This window comes from Ammospiza nelsoni, chromosome 4, assembly GCF_027579445.1.
Source record: "Ammospiza nelsoni isolate bAmmNel1 chromosome 4, bAmmNel1.pri, whole genome shotgun sequence".
Taxonomy (NCBI): Eukaryota; Metazoa; Chordata; class Aves; order Passeriformes; family Passerellidae; genus Ammospiza; species Ammospiza nelsoni.
The window spans coordinates 17681631-17706918 of NC_080636.1; the positions used below are offsets into that span (position 1 = coordinate 17681631).

At 40.2% G+C, this 25288-nt stretch overlaps 2 protein-coding genes across 5 annotated transcripts in view; one reads left to right on the top strand and one right to left on the bottom strand.

Moving 5' to 3' along the window:
* The window catches only part of WFS1 (wolframin ER transmembrane glycoprotein), a 33173-nt gene extending 22577 nt beyond the window's left edge, over nucleotides 1–10596 (top strand). For both annotated transcript variants that reach the window (XM_059470613.1, XM_059470614.1), the window contains exons 4-8: nucleotides 95–239; nucleotides 1067–1237; nucleotides 1805–1885; nucleotides 6147–6292; nucleotides 7934–10596. In XM_059470613.1, coding sequence (XP_059326596.1) covers nucleotides 95–239; nucleotides 1067–1237; nucleotides 1805–1885; nucleotides 6147–6292; nucleotides 7934–9742 — 2352 coding nt within the window. In that variant the 3' untranslated portion in view covers nucleotides 9743–10596. The remainder of the gene's footprint in view (nucleotides 1–94; nucleotides 240–1066; nucleotides 1238–1804; nucleotides 1886–6146; nucleotides 6293–7933) is intronic.
* A 10882-nt stretch (nucleotides 10597–21478) lies between these two features.
* PPP2R2C (protein phosphatase 2 regulatory subunit Bgamma) overlaps nucleotides 21479–25288 on the bottom strand; it is a 192707-nt gene continuing 188897 nt past the window's right edge. For all 3 annotated transcript variants that reach the window (XM_059470349.1, XM_059470350.1, XM_059470351.1), the window contains one exon: nucleotides 21479–24308. In XM_059470349.1, coding sequence (XP_059326332.1) covers nucleotides 24017–24308 — 292 coding nt within the window. In that variant the 3' untranslated portion in view covers nucleotides 21479–24016. The remainder of the gene's footprint in view (nucleotides 24309–25288) is intronic.

Here is a 25288-nt window from a genome sequence, read left to right on the forward strand (position 1 = left end):
TCTAGGAGGTGAGAAGGAAGAAGGGAGAAAGACATAAAGACAAAGTAGAGTATATTTCAGTAATTGAAGCAATTTTGTTTCCTATTTGTTATAGGTGGGGAAGCACTTCCTGAAATTAGCAGAAGAGGAGGATGAAGAACTCAACAATTGTAGTGCAGTTGACTGGTTCATCCTTGCTGCTAAGCAAGGTCGAAGAGAAGCTGTCAAACTCTTGCGTAGATGCCTGGAAGACAGAAGAGGTATGGGCTCTCTGAGGCTTCCTGCTTGCACTTCCCACATTATCTGAAACAATATTGTACTCCTTTTAACTCTGAAAAGAGTGGTTAAGGTATGATGGAAATTATCATGGCAAAGTGGCGTGAGTAGTTGCTAACAGACTGTTCCAACAGGTAATTTAAAAACCACTAATTATCAATACTGCTTATTAAAGCATTTTTGTTAGTTATTTGCTTGAATTTCTTCATGAAATCTGTGCATGTTCTTCTCGTCCTAACCTTTCATGGAAGCTTCTTTTCTTTGACTCTGAAGAGCATATGTAACCACACACCAGCTACATATCTGCTGTTGTTTCATTCTTTTACCCCCCTCCAACCTCTCTTCTAATTGGTCTTGTTCACTGTCTTCTCCCACTTTAAGATTCTCATCTTCCTTCATGTTACTTCTCATGCTTGGAATGGTCTCTTCTGGTCCACCAACTATCTGAACTCTTATGAGGGGGGAAAAAACCCAACAAAACAAAAAAGAAAACCAACTTTTATTCAGTTCTTGGTGCCCTTGCATGTCACCCATGCCTGTCTGCACTACCTTTTGCCTGATCCACTGTACTTCAAAAGTTGAAGCAAGACATAGTATAATGCATGTCTTGCACATCTTTGAAGTACAGTTTAAACCTAGATTTTGATAAGCAATGGACACAGAAGGACATTTGAGTAATTTACTTGGTGGTCAGAATGTGACTGAAACTTGAGAAGTTTCAGACTAAACTGCGAAAAATAAATTATGAGAAAATCTATCATTTCTGCATGGGTGTGGGATGAGTGTGTAATGTATTTTTTCTTTTCTTGAGGCATAACTTCTGAGAATGAGGAAGAAGTGAAAAAGTTAACATCTGAGACTGACTTGGAGAGGGCTGTTCGAAAAGCTGCCTTGGTCATGTATTGGAAATTAAATCCAAAAAAGAAGAAGCAATTAGCTGTTTCTGAGCTGCTGGAAAATGTTGGGCAAGTTGACAATGAAGGTTTGTTCATGAATTGAATTATGGTATTGGTAAAATACAAACTTATAGGCACAGTACAGCTTGAAACCTAAAGGGCTTTATGAACAATCAGGAATGAGACAATAGTAAATGTACAATCCACTTAAGATAATGTAACTCTCTCAAAGACTAATTCTCTTTTAATAACTGTACTCTCTGGACCAACACTTGCTGTAGGTTGTGGGTCATTGAGCACTTGTTCAATTGATCATATATTTAAAATATATTTATTTATCACTCATTGTCTTTGGAAAATAGATATTTTATGGCTCTGCTCTATTTGATTTTTTTTTCTCTAACAGTCATCTTGATGATACCTCACTAGATGTTTCAATTTACAGATTCAGTCTTCAAGACATTCTGCCACTACAGCTCTAAATGTTAGCTGTGGCAGTCCTGTTTCTTTTTCTAGTACAGTAACAGGAATATAGAAAACTAGCCACTTATCTGTTTCTCTGTAAGTTTGTCTTTTCCTTACTTTCTGGAAATATCATTCCCCAGATGTTTGATCACTTTAATTGACTCCTTTGACTTCTGTTATTGAAACAGATGGTGAGAAGCATCCTGGCCCAGTCCCAAAGTCCGTGCAGAAGCAGAGAAGGATGCTGGAGCGATTGGTGAACAGTGAATGTGAGTGCATGCTGCTGCTTTCAGTCTTGGCCAGGGATTTTAGTTTCTAGTTTGCTTTGGTAAACAATTTTGTGTTGCCAGAGTAAGAATGTATAGAAGGTTTGGATTGCAGATAGTGTCAGTTTATTCTGTGTGGAAAACAAATAACTGATCTGCATGTGAACTCACAGAAGACATCATCATTGCAGTCAACTACTAAAGGCAGTTTGCCTGTCATTTGTTATTTTCATATTCTTGCCCTTTCAGCACTCAAAATGCTATTCAGCAAAGAAAATTCTCACCTTCAATATTTTTTTACTTTAGTTCTAAATGCAGTAGTGTTTCTGATTACAGTGAGGGAATGAATTATGCACCAATTTAGTGCAGACAGATCCTTCATTCTGTTTGCCTTGTTTCCGTTTGCTCTTCCCTTATAATTAATATTTGTCTTTTCATATTTGTTCAATGAATGAATTAGGAAAGATGCACCAAGATACTTCTTTCATTATTTACAGCAGCTTAATTAATGTATTTTGAAGAATTAAACCCCTTAACACACACAGGGTCAGATTTGTAGACCTAAGTCTGTGAGTTTTGTAAGGTTTGATAAGGTGGGAATTGGAAATTAAAGTTCTTAGTCTGGCATAACTGTTAGAAATACTGATGTGCTTTTGGGTTTTTAGGAGGAAAGTGTTATATTAAGAAAATGAATTATCAACAATGCAGCATGTGTAATTTTTCAAGAATAATATTTAACGTAAGGTTCAATTACTCATTGTCAGAAAAACCTCAATTTCTTGAAATGCACTAAGTCATATGGAATAGGTCCCGTGCAATCTAGATCAATATTTGAAGAGCAGTTTTAAATGTCACACAGCATGTTATTTACTAATACATCTGTAGTTAAAATTATGTGGAACAGAAGCGTCATACATGGAATAGAGAGTCAGATCTCGAGCTTTGGAGGTTTAAACTCCTTGAAAGATTAGATTTACATTTCATTCGGTAAATTTGGCTTTTACCTTCAAGGATTGTGTTTGTTACACAGGTGACTTGAAAAATAGCACTCCTAAGAAGGGTAGAGTATTTTAGTTTTCATTAGCTTTCACAGAAGTAAAAGAGCAACAGGAGCATGTGTCTGTGTGAGAATAAGGGATTAAGGGATGTGAGAAATAATATTTTGGAAAGCAAGCTTGTGGTCCTATCAAACCTTCTGTGAGACTATGTCAGCTGTTTTTGTGACTTGGCTGCCACCTCTGGCAAGCTAGAAGTAGTCCTTCAAGGACAAGACTGTTGAATTTCATTGTCCAGTCATTGTATCATAATGCAGATGTATTTGGGCTCATAGGAGCTATGTTGCATTGGGGTTCTTTCCACCCCTTTAGGCGAACTGGCATGCGCTGCTACAAGCGAGTGCACAGCAAGTCATTTTGTTCTGGATTCTTCAGTAATTCAGAGTTATCAGTAAAGGAACTGGAAAATATAAATTTATTTTTTAAGGCTTAAATTGCAGATAAAATAGCAGGGCAGCAAATGAACCTATATGTAAGTGTAGGCAGAAATTGATGTGAATTGATTCCTTTTCCTAGGATGGATGGGGGAGGCAGGGAAATTTGTCATAAATATTATAGGTAAAAGTTATGTTAAATTAGGGTATAGTTCAATTATATTGTATTAATTATGTTATCATAATTGTATTATGTTAAGAGTGGGGGGGGTAATTAGAAGGTTCTAGGAGAAGGGTCCAGGGTTTGGTGGAAGGGCGGTCTGGCGGGGCAAGGCGAGGTCGAAGACGGATTGGATGGAAGATCTGACCAATCATTCGAAGCCCTGCAGAAACGATTGGTCCAGAATGAGCGGCGTTAAAGACCAATGAGAAGCCTGGAAATGGACCAATCACCGTGCGGATCCAAAAGGGACCAATCCTGGACTCGAAGGGGGCTCTAAATGGGGGGGAGTTCCGTGGGGTCAGGGTTGTTCTTTTTGGAAACTTGTTCTGTGGGGAGAGCCCAGTGCCCTTGGGAATAGCGTACTGTTCTGGTTTTGGTTCACTTTGTGGGTGCTTGGGCTTATCCTAGGTACTCTGTTCCTAGCAGCTGTTTTAATAAATGAGAACCTCTTTCTCTAGAGAAAGTTTGGCCTCGTTCGTATTCATAGCAATAACCAAATTGAAAAAATCTATGAATAATAAAGTGGAATCTACAAAATATGCTTCTTATATCAATTTAAAGGACATTTGGGTGACAAAATACTAGTGACATTTAAAAATGAAAAATTTTCATCAAACAGTTAAAGTAGGAGGTAAGATATTACTTCTTCTCTAAAGAGCTTTTGCCTTTTCATGGAGGAACAAGAAAACTATGACTCTTGAGCATTTACTTCTCTGACTCATTTTCTTCATTTATTTTGCCAGAGGGAGTTTTTTCTTTCAGTGTTAGTATATTGCCAATACTTGGAAGGTAATTTTTAAGCCAGATACGTGCTTGCAGATATCTGATCTGGGTTGTCCTTAATGGAGGTATAGACAGAAAATTAGAGGTGACATTGTCAATGGGCAGTTGTTGCATGCCTGAGAGGGTGCATGTCATTGCAGTGGATAGGCCATCTATACATAGTAAGTTAATAACTCCTTCCTTCTCAGGATGTCCCGTGATCCTGTAAAAGTGCTGTTAAGGTATTTTTATGAGGTTCTAATGTGTCTGCTTGCTGATTCTACATGAATAAGACTATTTCAGCATTGTGTATTTTTTCCCAGTAAGACATGAAATTTAGATGACCTTTCATAGTAGGCTTAATCTGAAGCCCACCAAAACACCTAAAAAGTCTCACAGATTTCTGGATGCAAGTGAAGTTGCCTTACAGTCTGTGAATAATAAGAATGGTTAGCAAAAATAAATCTTTTCTTGTTTCTTGGGAGACATGTCAGATGGTATTTGTGGGACATAAGGGTTCATGCATGGAGGAGGAGAAGTAGTAAAAGCCCAAACTATAGACAGCATCTATATTTTGAGATTAAACCAAAAGATAGACTGTAAGATGATTATTTTCTGTTGAACTCCTTAACATTCCTCTTTCTCTAGTATGTATCTTGAGACAAATACTTTATTTTGCTCTATATCTCTAGTGTTTTCAGTCTTAAATATGGACGTATTTATGTGTTGCTTCTATAAATGTAGCATATTTAAATTAAAAAATTTCTGGGCCCAAACACATTAATCCTCTGATTTTTAATTTAATGAAGCAGTTATCTGTTTCTTTAAAATCTCGAACTAGTAAGCAAGCCAGCTTTCATATCTTTGCATCAGAAAACTAGTTAAATTTATTGCGTAGGAGGTGTGTTACAGATTTTTGTAATTCAGTTATTTCAAGTATACACCAATGTTATTTGCTTTAGTTTATGGGAAAGAAATTGCTGTTATTTATTCTCCTTTACAAACTTGCATCAAGCTTGTCTGTCATAGAAACTAGTTAATTCATGCTAATGTAGAGAACTGGGTGCAAAGAGTTTGAACCAGCATATAAATCATCTTCTGTCCTGCCATTTCCCTGTTTTCAGTAGTAGCCCCATGCCTCCCTTATACTCACTGAAGTGAATAAGGATCTTCCAGGGCAGAGGGATGATTTTTGTCTCTGTGTAAACAGAGCAAAATCTGTTGTTGCTGGTAGCTGTTTTAGATCACAGTTGATACAGTTTGGAGGAGGCCTGCTGTATAGTCATATAGCACATTAAATTAATACAGTTTAGGTAATCCATATTTAGTCTCATAGATGTCATAATTGTGTATTTCCCATAATTATGTCTGTAACTTCTGAACTCAGAAAAATGACTGCTAAACAAGAAATCAGAAGTCCATGTTTCAGTTGATGACATGCAGATAATTCATTACTGCTTCTGTACAATCTCTTTCCAATGCAGCTGTTGAATATTTCTCTTAAGTGGATACAATAGTCTTATGATTTAAACTGTGGCCTAAGCCAGTAGTCTCTTTTCCTGTGGAATCCTTGCAGATAAGCTACATTCACTCACTCTGTTATTCTACTTATCAGTATAATAAACTTATCTGCTGATCTGACAAGATGTTGAGTATTATACATGTTGCTGTCACAAGGAGATTTTTGTTTTCAGCAGAAATCTCAGGATAAGTTGTAATGTAAACCTATGTTGTCAGTAGTTCAGTTTTTGTAGACTAGATTCTGGCAGGAAAGCAAATTAATATTCCAATTCATAATCAATACAGTGTTGTGATAAAATTTACTCCAAATTTTTATTTTATCTTTTTAGCTAAAAAATTTATTGCTTTGGATGACTTTGTTGAAATTACCAAGAAGTACGCAAAGGGAATCATCCCATCCAACCTGATTATGCAGGAGGAGGAAGATGATGAGTTGGCAGGGAAGAGTCCTGAAGAGTTACCCCTACGACTGAAGGTAAAAAGGCAATATGGAACAGCTTATGTTGAATGGCCTCTTAAGCATCACAGACAAAACCAGGAGTGACTTGCACTTCTCTCTCAATGCTGATGTTTAGTCTGTATAGAACACCACAAGAATTGTGGCTGTAATTTCTTTTTGGACTTGACTTTATATATATGTTTCAAGATTGGTGTATATGAGTCATGTATTTAAAAGAAAGGAACAACAGTTTTCCCTGTAAAGGGTCAAAATACCTTTGTTACATCTTCAGTGAGGATTTAACCTGTCATCACTGCCCTATTTTTATTATAGATGTTGTTATACGCTTCATATCTTTCTAATTTAAACAGGAGCAAGCAGGTGGGAAAAATTATCCATAGCATGAAAAGGTTCTGTTATGATGGAATTCAAGAAAGATGAAACTTGCTGTTAGCTTCTACACTGATACTTCTCTAGACAGTGAAAGGAGAAGGGGAAATAAAGGTGCATGCCTTCAATACTGGCATACAAATTTTAGGCAAGGTAGAGGGTGTGTGGTTGCTGACCTGAGTTTTTACTGTAAGTTTGTTGCCCATTACCATATTGCAGGGGTGGGGAAAAAGGAGGGAATGAGTGAAAGGTGTCTCTTTCCAAGCATTTGCATGGCTAATAGTCTGAAAGAGATGCTTTTATGAAGAACAGAGATGCCTTCACAAATAAACAAACTTTTGGCCAAATCACTGGGGCATGTGCTGTCCCAGTTCATCACAGTGCTACAGGTATTTGCTGGAACATTCTTGGCTTTTCCCCTTGAACTAATTAATATAAAAATATACAGTCTGAGAAAACATAAAAACTGTCCTTTTATGGGGGAAGGAGGATTGACTGCAGCATCTCATGTCCCTATGCAATATTTGAATGCGTGTTTAAAAAAATCCAGGACTTTTTAATTCATCTCTTGTAAAAGTATGGTTGGTTATAGGGAGATTATTCAATCCAGCAGTTTCTCTGTTGTCCAGTGACTGTGTTGAAAATGCCACATAAAATAGGCAGAATTTTAAGATCCTCTACAGATACTGTTGTGGAGTTAAAAGAATCTGTAAATGTGTAGTAATTGAATTTAACATACTGCTGCTGCTTCCAAAACAGGTTTTGACAACTGCATCCCTAGATGCTTGGCAAGGATTCTTTAAAGATAAAACCACAGCTGTAAAGACTTGCTGTATGTCTATATGAATCACAGGCACTACTTCCTGCAGTGTATCTGCATAGAATGTATAACATAATCCTTCCAGAATGTGGCAGTTACATGCTTTAAAGTCAAGTAATGACTTAAGATAGTGCAGGGCTGTAACCATGTAGTTTATCTTCAGTGTGAAGTTAGCAGAGCAGAATATTTGACTAGGAAGCCATTTAATTATATGTGTCAAAGGTAATGAAATACATCTTGCCTGAAATCAAAATTGTCTCTGAGCTTCGTGTGACTGAGTTAATAAAAATCGAGCTAATAGTCTCAGGCACAGTAATCTTTTTTTATTGGCAACATTGATCTGAAATATAAATCTTTTCATGTTAGCTGAGGTTAGACAACTGGCTGCTACTGCTTCAGCTAGGAGTGTCTGTGATGTAAAGATACAAAACTGCTTGTTAATAAAATGCTTCTTTCTCTTTTTCCAGGTTTTTAAATATCCACTTCATGCCATTATGGAAATTAAAGAATACCTTATAGATATTGCATCAAAGGCAGGAATGCATTGGCTGTCTACCATTGTTCCAACACACCATATCAATGCTCTCATCTTTTTCTTCATCATCAGTAATCTGACAATTGATTTTTTTGCCTTCATTATTCCATTAGTCATATTCTATTTGTCCTTTATTTCTATGGTGATTTGCACACTGAAAGTTTTTCAGGACAGTAAGGCTTGGGAAAACTTCCGTGCTTTGACTGACTTATTGCTTCGTTTTGAACCAAACCTAGATGTTGAGCAAGCTGAGGTGAACTTTGGATGGAATCACTTAGAGCCGTACTTTTATTTTTTACTGTCAGTATTCTTTGTAATTTTTTCCTTCCCCATAGCAAGCAAAGACTGTATACCATGCTCAGAGTTAGCTACTGTCTCAGTTTTCTTCACAGTGACAAGTTACATGAGTTTAAGCACGTGTGCAGAACCTTACACACGAAGGGCATTAATGACTGAGACAGCTGCAGGTTGCTTATCCCTGCTGCAGGTATTACCTGGGAATTTTGGCTACTTGAAATTCTTAGGGAAAACGTTCTTTACAGTTCCTGTAGGCCATTTCTTTGTGATCAATGTAAGCATCCCCTGCCTTCTGTTTTTGTACTTGTTCTATCTTTTCTTTAGAATGGCCCAACTACGGAATTTTAAAGGCACCTACTGCTACCTGGTCCCATACCTGGTGTGCTTTATGTGGTGTGAGCTCTCTGTGGTCATTCTGCGGGAGTCCTCTGGCATTGGGCTCGTTCGTGCATCCATTGGTTACTTCCTGTTCCTCTTTGCCCTGCCAGTGCTGGGTGTAGGCATTGCACTGATGTGTCTTGTCCACTTCATTAAGTGGTTTTTGTCTTTGGAGCTCATGAAAATTGTAGTGACCCTGGTTTTGTGTGCTGTTCCTTTGCTGTTTCGATGGTGGACAAAGGTTAACTTCTCTGTAGTTGAAGTGGTGAAATCGCTCACTCGGAGCTCCATTGTGAAACTCATTCTGGTGTGGATTACAGCCGTGGTGCTGTTCTGTTGGTTCTATGTGTATCGGTCTGAAGGCATGAAAGTTTACAACTCCACCCTGACGTGGAATCAGTATGGTTTCCTCTGTGGACCCCGGGCCTGGAAGGAGACCAACATGGCACGTACTCAGATTTTGTGCAGTCACCTGGAAGGACACCGAGTGACGTGGACCGGGCGGTTCAAATATGTGCGCGTGACAGAAATCGACAATAGTGCAGAATCTGCAATAAATATGCTTCCATTTTTTATTGGTGATTGGATGAGATGCTTGTATGGTGAAACCTACCCTCTCTGTGATCCCAAAAATGTTACACTGGAGGAGGAAGAATTGTGTCGTCTGAAGTTTTTGACAAAGCATAAATGCCACATGAAAATGTTTGATCGGTACAAATTTGAAATAACTGTGGGCATGCCTTTCAGTAGCAAAAATGGAAGCAAGCCTATAGAGGAGGATGATATAACCAAAGATATTGTGCTGAAGGCAAGCAATGAGTTTAAAAAGGTGTTGCTGAACTTGAGGCAAGGGAGTATAATTGAATTCAGCACAATTCTGGAGGGTCGTCTTGGCAGTAAATGGCCTGTCTTTGAACTGAAAGCAATCACTTGCTTGAATTGCATGTCTAAACTCTTACCTGCAGGGAGGCACGTGAAAATAGAGCAGGACTGGAGGAGCACAGTGCATAAAGCCATTAAATTTGCTTTTGATTTTTTCTTCTTCCCATTCCTGTCAGCTGCATAATGTGCTCGCACATTGGTTCAGTGGTATTTTCAGCATCCACTGCATTTACACTACCAAAGGTTTGGCTCCTTATGAGAAAAAAAAAAACCCAACAAAAATCTACCTTGCTGTAGCAATGCTCAAACAGTGTGCTAATATAGAGCACTGGTTGAGTTTTGCCAGTGTACACACCGTATCCTGACCTTAAACCCTGTATGACTGAAGGAATATATAGTACTTTAATATTGTAAATGAATACAGGGGATCACTGCTGACTAATTGCATGGAAACTGTTTTGTCCAAAATGGATATATTGCCTGTGGTACAACACTAGATGCATTCACTTGCTCAATGTTAAAAGCACTTTACTCTTTTAAGTATTCACAATGTGCCCGTTTGTATTTTCACAGGTATGGTTTAGACTAGGTAGCTGACAATAGCTTTTGTTGCATTTATTACTTGTATTTATTTGGTGTTTTCTAGAAAAGGGTGATCTTAGAGTCAGTACCTGGTGGTAATATTTGCGTACAGCAATCACTGTTTCACTATTTGTCCAGAAGATAGTGACCACTGTTTTTTGAAAGGGCACAACATTTCACACCCCAGCAAGGTTTTATGAAGTTCCCAGGCTTCTACTTAGCATTAAATACTGTGTATGAAATTTGCTATTTGTTCTGATTGGTTACACTAAGGTAGAGTCCATGCTGGTGTGTGAAAGGCAAATACCAGGGCTGGTATTGAGATATTGGTACCAGTAATGTACAAGCCACAGCAACTGAAATTATACCGAAAAGTCTCTAGTGGAAATGAAAATAGAATGTTTGTTTAATTACTTGTATTTTGCAAATAAACATGAAGTGCAAACTTGAATTAAATGGGTACAACATTTGTTCATTATGCTTTGACATTGTGACCAGTTGTTTGTGTTGTGCTGATAGCAGCTTGCACTGAAAAGTACCATTTAGAATGTTTAAAATATTCTAATGTGAGATACTTGTAGTTGCACTTGACAGTTTTGAAGTCAACAGTAAAATCTGGTGTGGCAGGTGAAGTTCTTGTAGCTGTGCAGTCTGCACATAGTGCTTCCCCCTGCTTTTGGTGTGACTTTGGACCTTTTCTGGCCACTGTGTATCACAGTATCACATCACAGATCCATCCTGCCATTTCCCTGACTCCTCCACTGAGGCTGCTTTAGATTCCTTTGTGCCTTTGTGTGCCAGTCATCACCAGGACCAGGGAGAAGGGTTAGCAGTGAAAACTTTTTGGGGGCAGTGAGGCAATGGCTGCATGCCAGCTATGAGCACCCTCTTGAGCATTACCCAGGGCTGCAGCTGGGAGGGAGGAACCAAAGGCACCCCCAGATGTGCTGCCCAGTGCCTATGGCAGAAGCCCCCACCATCCAAAGCCCCACAGTCATGCTTCAGCCCATCAGAAATCTGTGAAGTAAAACCAAATCTTCAGGGTGCTTCTAGCTTTGAAAACTTGCCAAGTATCTCTCTTTCCACCCGGGGAAAAACAAAAAGGCATAAGATAGAAAGTACATGCAAGTTTTGACAGCTTCCCTTACCCAGGCCCATTTTGGCTGGAAATAAGCCAAACTTCGGCCTTTCTCCTCTTTTTTTTAGAACATCCATAGGCTCTTTTTAGATACCCAAACATTCTTCCTGGCTCTGAAATATAAGCACAAAAGATTTTAAGTTTTTTAACTTTTTCCCTTACTTACATACACAATTGTGAAACTTCTATTCACGTGTTTGTCAGGAGGAAAAAAAGGCAACAGTCTTGGGATTCAGAACTAATGTTAAAATTTCTCCTTTTAGCTTTTACCCTTTGTATGGATGTCAACTTAGTGACTTAGTGTGGTGCATTTTGAAGGAGTTGTTACATGTCTTGAAAATGTAAAAGTGACTCAAGTCAGATGTGGGAAGTTTTGCAAGAGGAGGGAGAGTACTTGATTTCTTTGTAACGAGTTGATTTTTAAGAGACAAAAGGCTTAATTTTTTTAGTTGCCATCTCTATCATAATAACTCTGAAACTTGTATTGCAGCCTTTTTTGTGGAAGTTGTTAGAGGATATTGGCATATAACTGTTACTAAATTTGAAAACTTTGAATTATTTGTTAAAAAGCTCTGGTTCCTCAGAGGGGGAGAGCTCCTTCAAAAATACTCATATCAATATTGGTCAGATTCAGTATGGAATAATTCCCCTTTATGCACTTATATGAAGGAAAAAAAGCACCCAAAGCCAAAGTCTGAAATAGCTAGGTCCTAGGAAAAATAATCCATGTGCTCTGTAGTGATGGATTGATGGGGATACTTGAATTTGTCAAGCGCCTCCTTTCAGCACAAGCGGGAAGTTTTGCACAGTAGTACATTGAAGGTCATTTTCCGTCTATTTCCAGTTTTTCAGTGCAGCCACAAGGGACAGAGGAAGCAAATTTTACTTCAGGACCTCTAAATAGTGCATTTTAATGCTATTTCTTAAGTGTTTCTCTGCGATGTTTTTAAATTTTTATGGAAAAAGAGGGCACATTAATGACTTTGATGGAGCTTGTCAATCTAGTGTTCAGTGCTCTGAAACCTTTACCAAATAAATCTTTCCTTTCTAAAGTGTATCTTAGCTGACAATCACAAAATTGCTGGAATTTAATAATCAAGGTGTTTTTGCAAAGGGTGCCTCTATTTGCTTTACACCTTGCAAGTAAACAGAGCACAAAATAACTTTGTTCCATTCCTGCTACAGCTCTGTGTTCCAACCCAGTCCATCTTCTAGGCTGGAGAGGCACAGAATCTGGCAGCTGCTCTTAATAATTCAATTATTATTTTCTTACTCAGTTTTCAATATATGATGAATTATAAACAGTTCCAAAGGCAGGTGTCTTTCTCTAGGCTGGTAATTCAGTCTTTTGAATTAGTATTAATTAATGAAAGAGGAGGAGGATATTACATGGCTATTGACAATTCTAAATTAGGTTCAGCTGTTCTGTAAGTTCAGCTTTAGCATTTAGAATATAAAGAATTTTTTAAAAATATTCATTTGAATTTCATCTTCAATGTCACATGAGAAAGTACTGCTTGTTCTCCAAACTGGTACATTCTTCCATAAGCACAGAAAAACAACACAACACATATAGAGATTCTGAATAACTTAAGAGCCCACTCTGTAATGACTAACAGCATCTTGCAGAAGGCAAGAATGCAGAGTTTTTCCTTGTTCTCCCAAAGACAAAAATGGCAGATCTGTAGGAATTAACATGTGGTTTTATTTCTTAGAACAAATGGAATTTTAAGTGCTATACAATTGGTGGTGTTAATGGTAAATTTGTTCCAATTTTTTTGTAACACAGGGTAATAAGAATGTTGCCCAGAGGTGCTGTGGCTGCCCCGTCCTTGCAGGTGTTTAAGGCCAGGCTGGGTGAGGCTCTGAGCAGTCTGGCCCAGTGGAAGGTGTCCCTGTCCATGGCAGGGGTCTGGCAGTCCCTTCCATCCCAAACCATTCTGTGTTAGTGCTTTCCTATGTTCTTACACTGAGCTACTCCTTTGCCTTCTGGCTTCTCTGTTTCCACTGGAAAAGGCAAAAGAAATTTCCAGATAGTGAATACCTTTTCAATGCTTTTGAAACCCATTGCAGCCTCTCAGGCTAAGGCTCACATCCAGTAACCCCTGAAGGAGGTTGAAAGAAGCTGCACTCCCTCAGCTTCACAGCTGCAATTGTTTGAACAGCAGATGGATATGAAGGAAAACCAACAACTATGCCATTGAGTTAGAAATATACTAATCCATGCAGCAAAAATTAGGTGCAATTTGCTAACTTGTAAGGAGATAACATACCTGCTCCTGGCACCTACATACAAGCAAGTGTTGCATGCAAATAGAATGTCTGGAAACCAAACACCAAATCACAGCCTTGTTTATATGCATTAAGATGGTTCATTTATTTTCATATTATTACTCAAAAGCTTTAATTACCTTTTACTCTAGGAAAAAAAAATCATTAGGATCCTGCAGTTCCTCTTGTAAATCATAGCCTGATGTAGAAAATATGAGAGTCACCTTCCCCTTAAGGGGAAGTGTTAAGCACTGAGAAAACTTGTGTTTTCGTCCCCTCTAACTAAGCTTGAACTTCAAGTTTTGAAGCAGAACAGGACCATGGAAACACTGCTTATAGCTTTCCTTTAAAAAATACGTGAGTATGCTCTTTAAAAAGTCGGGAAGCCAGTCCTAGGGCATCCAGCAGGTCGTGTCCTCACGCAGGGGCATTGACCTCCAGAGAGAGCACATCTCTGCCTGGAGCCTCGCTCTACTGGTTGCTGTTCAGGGCTTTTTGCTAGAAAATGGCACGTTTGCTAGTTTGGCAGAGGGCAGGTGTCCCCTGGCTGCAGAGGGCAGGTGTCCCCTGGCTGCAGAGGGCAGGTGTCCCCTGGCTGCAGAGGGCAGCTGTCCCCAGATGGCAGAGCTCGCCTGGCGCTTTGGCTCCCGGGCCATCAGGTGGCACTCCAGGCTCACGCTGCGCTTTGCTCCCTCTGCCGCTGTCTCCAGAGGGCACCGCCAAGGAACAAAAGACTCGGGGTCTGGTTTTACTCCATTTCCAAGAGGAAATGCAGTTAGAAACAAAACCTCTTATGAAAAATAGATAACCATTTGTGAAGCCGATTCCCTGCCAGATGCAAGTGAAGTTAAACAAATGCCAAGCAAAGGCATCATTGTGGAGTGTGCCTGCAGTCCGAGACTATGGAAAGGGAGGGAAAAGATCTGGTTCTCTGTGTGATAAAAAAACTACACAGTGATAAATGAACAGCATATGAAACTTATGGAAAGTGCAGCCTAGCTGATTTGCAGCTTAGCAGGTTCTGAGAATGTTCCTGTCTCTAAGATCTCATAAGCCTGTCAGCATCAATCTGCATTGTCTGCTTCTGTAGTAAAGTCAGTAGTGACAAAACAGCCCTGATGGTGCTGCTGGTGGAAACCCTGTTTTCTTCCTGCATCTTCACGTCTCAGAAGCAAAATAATAATAATAATCATGGTTTATCAGAGCTTAAGCCTTTTTATTAACTCTCTGTTATCTGCACAAGAAGAAACAGAGAAAATCTGTGGCAGAGTTTAATAAAAACCTAGAATTTCCCTTAAATCAACATTGCTTCTACCTAACTGCAACTCTTTCCTGAGATGCCTGTGGACATTAGTTAACACAAGGATTTGGGAATGTAGAAAACTTGTGTCAAGATCACATACCAGGTAAAGGCCAGTAAGAGAAACTCTGCAATGCTGATTTTTCATCTTTTACAGATCAAATAGATAGATGACAGCAGGTTTCTAGAGATGTTTTGTTCTGTATTTGTAGATGGCGGGATTTTGTGCAATAATAGCAAGTTTGGCAACAGAAAGGGCCCTGCAAATGTTGCTGTTAACCACGGGAGATGGCAGTGCCTGACAGCAGGAGCAGTGTCATGCTAAATTAGAAAGGGCTTGAACCAAGCCCACAGAGCCCATAATATCCCAGGAATCAGTGTTTGTCGATCTCAGCATGGCCTGTCTTTATCTGAAATAATTTAATCACTTTAAAGAGCAAGCCATTTCAACAAAGCATCTCCTCTGCAGCTCCTCTCCTGCTCCTCCCTCCCTGTTCATCGCGGGTGACAGCAGAGATGTTTCTACGACAACAAGCCATGCTGTTGCCTCAGGTGACAGACTATAACTTCAATAAACAATCACTGAAAACAGTTTCAAACAATTAATTAGGTAATGGAAATGTTATTTTAATAGGGCTTAGATGCTTTGGAAGTAGTCTACAGACGAAGTTCTGATCAAGAATTTGTCTAGAATCAAAGCCAAAGATGCCATGCGAAGGTCAGGATGGATATCACTGTCTGAATACTCTAAGAACTATCTTTTTAAAAAATCTTTCAAGATCAAAACATATTCAATCCAGAAGATGCAATGCAAAACAATTCAGAGTGGGTTTTTTTCTTTGCTTTTGGTTTTGTTTCTAAATTTTGTCCAAAGCACATACTGGCAGGGATTTACCAACTTGCTCACTGAAGGCAGTCCATGGCTGACACACTCCCCATATGTGTGCCCTTGCACCAGTGTGACAGACAGATGATGAGCCCAGCAATTGGTTTTGCAATAAATGGATTTTTCAGTTTTCTCTTTACAGAAGATGCTTTCCTACTGTTATAAATGGATGATTCATAAATCTCTCCTAATGCTGCTTCTAGTAACAGTTCAATTGATCTTCAATCATTGTTTAAAAAGTGAATCTCCATGGAGTGCTTCAGTCCTACAGCCTGAAGTTTCTCTAGCCCAGAGCAGCTCTTCCGTCTAAGCTTAGGGGTACACAGTCTTTAAGTGCAGGTGGATACACTGAGTATATGCCTGTGCCTTATATCACAGTCCTCAGTAGCATGGACACTCTTTGGGGCTGGTAGTTGCTCAGGCAGAATTTCTCTTTTTGCTTTTTTTTATGATATTAAGTTTCTCCAGAATGGTGCATCTATGAAGCAAGAGCAAGAAAGACAAGGGGTGCCACCTTTCCTATCCCTCCTAAGGTGACTTTATGATGCTCATATCCCCATTTGTCTGTTTAGCCCAGAAATAAATTTTACACCTAGAAGATTAGTTATAAGAGTGAAGGAGGGGAAGAAGCAGTTTGTGGGCTGTGCAAAGACCTGCCTATGCAGTGCTGGATGTGCTCCTACTGCCCTCAGAGGCTGCTTATGGATTGTGCTTATGGATTGAGTCCTACCTTTCTGCACAAAACATTTTCAGTCTGTGGATGAGGGACTCTGCACCACCCCTGCTGTGTGTTCTTCTCAGGCAGCTCCCTTTGGAGGGATTAACAACAGTCCTTGGAGCTCCCTTTGCAGGGCAATGGGTTCACCCCTGTGTGCCGTCACACAGCTGGGATCCAGCCATTGAGAACCATGTAGAATGGAACAGAATGTGCACTAAATACTGGCAAGAAAGTTTTTGAGGCAGAAAATTGTGAATTTTTTAAACTAGCTTTTGCAGATGCCCTGTTGTTTTTGTTATGTTTGTCAGGTCAAGGATGAAATCCAGGTTTGCTGCAGGCATGGTAAGGAAGCCTTGAAACAGCTCTTACACGGGGTGTCCACATAAAGCAGAGAGGCCTGACTCCAGTTGCACAAACCCTTGGAAGAAAAGAACAGAGTGAAATGTGTATCTGAGGGCTGATAACTAAGGTACTACCCAGGAAGGGAAAAGACTGGGATTCTAAGCTGTACAAATCAGGGTATAACTCCTGCATCACAGCACCTCTTGTGAAGTGATCACAACCCTATGCCTGTTTCACTCTGAGTTTTCATTGTGGGACTCCTTTATTTCCCCTTGGAAGATTTTGAAGATTTTGCTTTGGTCCTATGGGCATAAGAGCAATATACAAAACCTCAGGGTTTCTCTGCAAAAAGATGCCTTTCCTCCACTTCTCTTCCTGCAGGAGAGCAAAGGATGTGGGTGTGGGCCATGACAGCACCCTCCTATTTGTGCAGGGAAGGGAGAAGGATCACCCAGGTGCCTTTGGCAGGTGCATGTGCATAGGGCAGTTTTGTCCCTCATGGGGAGCCACTGCACAGGCTTTGTGTCTCGTGCACAGCAGCTGTCTCTTTCTGGTGGATTTTATAATTGAAGGTTTAAACAGTTAAACTGCTTTCTTAATGCATTTGTGGTTGCTAAGATACAACCTCTTCAATTCTGTAGATCTTCCACTTGAAATAGAGCTCACTGGCAAATGGGGCTTTCCCCTCTGACAGCCAGGAGAGGGGGAGCTGACAGGGCACTTCCCCTTGGGCCAGTGAGGAGCTGCTCCTGCAGCTGCCTGAGCAGGCTGGGCTTGGTCCACTGGTGAGAATAACTGGTGGGTTTTACTGACTTCTGGCCACTGTATGAGGCTGAAGGAGAAGGCAGAAGGGGGGGATGTGGGGAGCCACAGGATGTGGTAGAAGGAAAAGCACAGAGAGAACAGGCAGCACAACAGGCTAGGAGAGTGTGTGGGGTAAGACCAGGGACTGACTCTGTAGAGGAAGCAAGGGAAATCTTTCTTTCCCCTTCTTTAGATAGCCTCAGGCTTCAATTGTCCTTCACAAGCAGGAATCATCTTCTCTGCTCTGTGATAATGAAGAGTGGATCTCAGGAGAATCTGGTTTTGGGACAGGTTTGACAAGACCTTGGGGATAAATTGTGCAGCGAGAGATTTCTTGCAGTTCTAGAAAGAGATTAGGAGATACAGATTTAAAAGCAGAACTTGACTCCTCAAAATTCATTAGCAATATTATAATAGCAGTTCAAAATAGCAAAATATTTTAAAAGGAAGCCTTAAAAATATGTGGAGGAAGGTGGTATAAAATAGTGCAGCTTATCTCTCATTTCATGCTAAAAGTAAGTCTTTACCTGAGAGGGTTGCAGAGAATATTTTGAACATGTTGACAGAGCTCAATTGATGCAGCAACATCTCTCTGGATTTGCAGATCAATAGCTGTGAGAAACAGAGAGTGCAGCTGTTCATCCTGGAAAGGTGTTAGCAGAGATGTCAGAGGATGATAATTGAACCAGCAATGTTTTCCTCCCCACCTCTTCCACAAGGCAGTCCAAGACGTGCATAAATTTTCTGTGAGCATTACCTTCTGTATTGCAAATAGATCACAATGGTGGGATCTTTCCTATCTGTGGGAAACCTCTGCTTCTTTCTGCACCTTCACACTAAAGTGAGGACCAGCATGGTCCACAGCACCATGCAGAGCTGCTGGAGGTGTTCAAGCCTCACCAAAGGGAAATGAAACCAAGAACCTGCCAGAGCTGGGGTGTCAGCAGAAGTTTTTGATAGTGGGGTATCACTCTGGTGTCTTGCTTGGGCAGCATTTAGGTTACAGGTATAGAATGAAGGAATATCAACCTATTTTCTCCCAATCTGACACCCAAATACCAATTTCAGTTACTTATTTTTTTTTTAAATAATGTACAGTGATTTCTCCCCTGCCCCAAAATTGTTTCTCCTCTTTGGCAAATGATGATGAAGCCAAAGAAGGTGGTGATGAGGTTTCTGGAGTTCTCTGAGCTAAGTACTCTTCTCCTTGAAAGACAGACACAGTGCCATATTCACATACCTATTGCCAGCTGAAGAATTTGGTCCTGTATTTAAAGCTGATCTGCTTGGATCAGGCCATTGCATGGGACATGCATGTTAGCAGTATGATTAGTACTAGTTTTATAGCAAGGACTGGCTGTCCAGGAAACCACCCTGCATACTTTGATTGAGTCACTGCTGTAGAGTTTATTTGTTTCAGCAGCCATGTTATAAAAACAATTTGCAGCATTGTCATGATACTTGAAATAACTGCTTAATGGAATTGTTGGTTTAAGGACCTTGTCCTGCTCATTGACTGCCTCAATGGGCAAATGGAAAGACAACTAATTAGCTGTACCCTGCCTAGCTGATCCATACTCATGGCAGCTTTCAGAGCTAAGGGAACTGAGGGGATTACACAGTCAAGTTCTCCACATAAATTGCTTTGTGTCATGGGCCAGATTTAGGATCTACAACTGCCTGAAGAGTTGTGTTCACTTTCACATGAGTAAAAGTTTGATTCTCATCCAGCTTAGAGAGAAGAAAAATAAAATTTCACTGCTAAGAAATGCTTTTCCATGGTGCACTCTGAGAGCAAACCTTTTCAGAGCTGGCCTGTACAGAATTTCCAGAAATCATTTAATGGTTTCACAAAGCCTAAGAAACATAAACCATCCCTATAAAATTAGGCCCATTCCAGTAATCCTGGTTCTGCCACATGAGCAAGGCAAGTGCCTTTATGCTCTAATTTTAGACTCAATACAATTTGCTGACAAGACTGCAAATGGAAAATAATTCCTATTGGGAGCGGGAGCAAATTGATAATAATGTTACTGAAAATTGGATATAAAGGCAAACAATCCTTCTCCTTGCCCTCTCATCAGGGACAACCAAAGGCTCCAACTGACTTAAAGCAGGACAACTTCCTGGCTGCAAACAGCAGGAGCAGGTGGCTCATGCCAGTATCTCCCCCAAGCCACAAAGGGTTAAATTGCCTTATGTAGCTGCTAAGTATGCGTGCGAAAATCTCAAAAGCATGCGAGTGAGCCATCTGGCTCCTGCTCCTACTGGGTATTTGGGGAGGAAAAGGGAAACTGGAAAGGTAAATAGTGTATTGTTTGATGAGATTCCTCTCTTCAGTGCCTAGTCATATTTGTCCATCTAAATGAGTGGGATTGACTGTGTCTTCCCAAAAAGGGGTAAAAAAGATTAGCATGTAAGCTCTGGGAGAGCTGTGCAAAGCCAGGCTCTGCCTCATGTAACAGCTGAGGCAAATTTGTTCTGGTCTGCATCCAGAAAAAGGCCTCAGCCTCTCAGTGTCTAACTTGTGTGTAGGGATGGAGGGAGGCTTCTCACCTCGGGTACAAGCAAGATCAGCTGCCTTGGACTGAGATTCCAGATCTGGGGCAAGAGTCAGGATCACCACGGAGAGTCAGGCATCAGCTCGGACTGGAAAGAGAATGGTTTCCTACCTTAAGTGTGTGTGCCAAGCCAGCATTTTTTGGTTTTTATTATTATATTTTATTTTCCCCTGTGGTAGAGATCTAGTGGTGGGAGAAAGCAGGATGCTGCTCTGCTGGTAGCACTCTGGTTTGTCACCTGGGCCAGTCTCACTTGGGAGATTGACCTGGCCACATCCCTGATGCACTGCCGTGGTTGGAAGGTCTCAAACCTGGCCAGTGATGACACTGTTGGAAAATATACCAATTTTGATTTTTTATTTTATTTTATAACTTTAGCCAGTTTTCACAGAATCACAAACTAGGTTGGAAAAGACCTTTGATATCATTGAGTGCAACCTGTATTCATCTTTGCCCCAGGGGAAGGGAATTGGAGTTTCTTTCCAGGGCATTGTTCCACCAGGTGAAGGCCTGATGAGGTTAACATCTCAACAGACTGTGAATAGCTCAAATAGTACCCAAAAAGATAATGACCACCAGCAGAACATCAACAGATGTCTACCTCAGACATATGCCCCCTGGCAAGGTTGGAGACACCTGGTCCAGAAAAGACTGATGAGGAAATCAAGGAGTGAGGACGCAATTAATCAGAGGTGAAGAAATCCAAAGCCAGTAGGAAGCCAAATACTAAGATCTACATAACTTGGAGCCAATGAACATCGAACCAATGAATCTCTATGGGTCTTGACTGTAAAAAGTCTGTGAAAAATCTGGTAAAATTCATGTGTCATGGAATTTTTTCTCTGCACGCCAGAACAACATCCTGATCAGAAATAAAGTAATGCCTTAATTCTCTAACACTAAAAATGTTGGAGGGCTTTTGGTCCTCCTACAGTCTTGGTGACAACACCAATGCCATTTTTTACCTGTGACTTCATGTGTCAATTCACACTGCACACCTCTGATTCCATCAGCAGGCGACAGAGACTCAAGACTCCTGAAGTCCAGGTTGGGCTATGAGCAAAAGAAAAAGCTGGTCCCAGGACTGAACCTAAATCATGTCTCCAGCTCTGCTAGAGCTGCCCACACTCTTCACCATACAACACCCTCATCCCACTCATGGCATGTGTTCCCTCCTCCACCTGCCACAACACTTGAAGTTCCCACAGTAGCTTGCCCTCCGTGTCCTGATCCCTGTGACTCTTCCTCCTCTGTAGAATGAGCTAAAACAGCTCTTTCTTGCCTAGCTTAAAAATAAGCTGTGCCTTGAAGTCATCTATTTATGCCTTTTTTGGTTGTAGTTTTATTGAAAAAGCTGGTATTAACATATTTATATTTTTATTCAACAACAGTTAGCTAATTTGTGCAACACAAAAAATGCAGCCATGAACAACAGCTTTCAAAACAATCAGATTTACCAACTTTACCATCACTTACTCTACACCACTGAAAGCTCAAACTAAAAAGAGAAAGTTAGTTGGAAACGTTCACAATGACAATGTTGACTTTCATACATTCAAGAAACCAGTTACCGACCTGTAACAGTGATGTCAAAGACAGGAACGGAATACTGGTCTTTGAAAGGTTTCTATTTATTTCCTCTAGAATTACTTAATGGTATTTTGGTTGGGTATTTAATTAGTTTTATAAAGCTCCAAAGATATATTTGTTTATTTAATTTTAACACGTTCTTTTTGGTACCCAAAGCTGTAACAGAGTAAGGTACTTCAAATTAAAAAAAAAAAAAGGTTGCTTTAAGATCTGCTTTATAATAAGTTATCTATAGAATCTTACTTGAGAATGTTCAAAGGTAAATATATGTTTTACAGTATCTCTAGCTGTAAATGCCAATATGAGCTGATAGCAATTTTTTTTTCTTTTTGAGCTGCAAAGATTAATGTAGGGGTCCAAAAGTCAAAGAAATTGTATGACACCCTTGAAGCAGTAGTTTGGCATTAACAAGTTCTCTATACAATTTACCACACTCTTAAACCTTTTTACAAGGAAAAAGAAAAGGAAAAAGCAATTTTGTTAAATTCCGTTAGAATAAATATGTACATATACTGTCCGTGCCTGCTACAGCAAACAGTATTTTATAAACAAACATTCTTTGTTCCCTTTAAAATCACCCTACACATTTCATACTGTATGTGTTCGTGTGGCTGGAAACTGGTGCACATGTGTTTGTGCTTCTACACACAAAATATACAGCATTGATCTAGAAAACTTCAAACAGACAGATTTCAGGTGTGTTGTTGAGATGTCATATAAAAGCTCTAGACTTTGTTTTTTCATTTCTTGTATGCAGATTTTCACCCACCCTTCCCACAAACCAAAATACAAAAGCATGCAGATCCCTTCATCAGTACATTCTCCACTTACCAAGAAATCAGTGCATAATGGCTTAAAGACTCTTTTTTTCTGAGGAGTTTTAATATGGGCAGGTTAACAGGTCATGTGAGTTGTGCTCTTTTATTCATGGTTAGAGTAGGAATCCTTTGGGATATTGAATTTTCTGCCAGAGCTATTGAGGGTGCAGCAGAACTTTCTTTTCCTGGATTAAGAGGACTTCCTGCCCGTTCGGGTACCATTCCTGCATGCCCCACTTTGTGTGTACTTCCCTTTTCCATTTATCTCACTCATCATTACAGAACAGAGATCTAACAGCATTTCTGTGGAGGAAGGTTTTGTTAGGTTTGGATTTTTCAAATTTTCGTGTTTCTCCAGGACTAACTTTGTCTCCCAGAAGTGGCCTCATTTCAAAGCGTTAAAATTCACTGAGTGGTGCTGCCTCTCACAGCACCTCTTCCTTTATTCCCCAAAGGCCAGGATTAACACAACCATCCTGCAAACAACAAAGGGACTTTATCAAGCGTCTAGCAGGGATGTAACTTTGTTCCCACTCAAGTTGGTTGCTGCTTTCAAGGAGGGCACTTCTAGCCAAGGTTTCCAGAACTCCAACCCCAAATTGTAGCACGGGTTTGTGTGTGAATTGCCAGGCTGTGTCTGACCAGCCAGTCTCTCCAGAGTTGCAATGCCAAGATTTGTAATAGTCCTCACACAATGAAGATACTACTTATTGTTTTAAATTGAGCAAGAGAACCATGGAGAATAAACTTCTTAAAATAAGCTGGCTGAGTAACTGTACCAGTCTGTCACTTAGTCACTTGGGAAGGTGAAGCACAAAATAATGTGTTAAATAAACAAATAAATAAATAAATAAGAGGGTATTGTAAAGAAAGGATTGGGATGGGTGAGATGGGGCAGCTTTTCACCAGCAGGATTCTGCTTCCAGCTCTAGCTCTCATGAGGTCCCTCCAATGTGCCACATGCACTAAAGGGATGTGGCTATTCATTGCTTCAAACAGGCTCAGCCTAACTGAAAGACAGGAAAACAGCACTGGGAAAAAAAAAACAAACAAGAGACTGAGGCAAAAAGCTCTAACAATGTGGTAAATGCTGTGCACTGCAAAAGCAGAAGGGCACCAGAGCACCACAAACCACTGAGACCCTCAAAAGGATGGACGGGGGCTGAGGAGCCTCAGCCCTCCTCAGGAACACTCCTAAACTGAATAAATATCCCTGTTTGTTTAAAGGAACTGATACAGACCACAGTACTGGATTTGCACTCGTGCCTTTTACTCATACAGTTGCAGTGATGGAAAAGAATTGGCTTGCCACCAATAATGATACAGGCTGAGGGATGAAAGGATGCAACCTACAAATCCCACCACAGAAGCCACAATTTTTGTGAAGATTACATCCTTCTACAACTCTCAAGAGGCTGGTTTGTAAATATAGAGGGATATTGATAAATCTAGTGCATTTCTGAGTTCACTTTATCCTGAAATATGTACAGATTGTTTGTCGCTGCTATAGCAATGATGTTCTCGGTTGGGTGCCATGCTGTGTGCAAGATCTTCTTAGTAAAGTCCAAACTGTCAACACTGATGTCATCTTTCCTCCTCTTGCCTCCCACGCAGACTCTGCGGGGCTTGAGGATGGCTCGTGGTTTGCTGCTCTCCCGGGAGGCCTCCAGGGTCACGTCCCGCTTGGTGTTGCGGTCAAACATTCGGAAGAAGTTGTTGTATGCACCTGTCATTATCACACTGCAGAGAGACAGACAGAGAGACACAACAAAGGCACTTAAACTGCAACCTGTGCAAAGCCTACCAACATGCCTGGATCAGGACAGCCAGCTTTGACCTTAGGGTCAGCTGTCTTCTGGTTTCAGATGGGAAAGAGTAAGGTAAAAAAAGGGGTTTTCCCAGTGCTCCCCAGAATGAAGAGTTTTCTTCTACCAATGCCTTCCCCTCCCACATTATTCAATGAAAATTACAGTTCATCAAGTAATGTCTGCTCCCTGACATCATCAGAATCGCATCAGAAGATAATAAAAGCAACATGTTTCAATAAGTTATTTTTAATTACCCTCCAGCTTTTTATGAGTGCTTAAGGATCATACATTTCAGAATTTTTCCCTTTCTCTAGAACCTTATCTTTAATGGTGGCTGAGTTTAACCATGATTCCAGAAAGAGTTGTAAAATTTCCCACATAGTTCAAAATCTTTTGATACAAGAGTAAGGTTTAGTACATAATTATGTATTTTAAAGAAGGGTGTTTTGAAAGGTTCTGAAAAAAACACACTGAATTTGCACATGTAAATTCTTTACAGATGAAACTCTTTTTCGTGCTGATGCCACAGATCTTGCAAGCCAAACATCATGAAAATTTTTTATCTACAATGCTCCTTAGAAATAAATACACTGGTGTCAGGATTCTGGCATCTCTTATATGAAGTTTGAATGAAACATCAAGTCAGGATATATTTCTGGATCTGGGAGAAAGGGACAAAAACCATACCTCGATCTGTATAAAAATTACCTCATTAGTCAGCTTGCAGTTTGAAATAATAGATTGCCAGTTGCTTCATTCCTCTATCCCTAGGGGAGGATATTTTGTCACTAACTTTAATGAATTCAGGATTTCATCCATGGCCCCCAGGTTATTGGATTAGCATAATCATGGGTTTCAGAGCCTTGTTTGAAAGCTCATCCCCTGTGAACTTTTTCCATATGTGAAACCAGG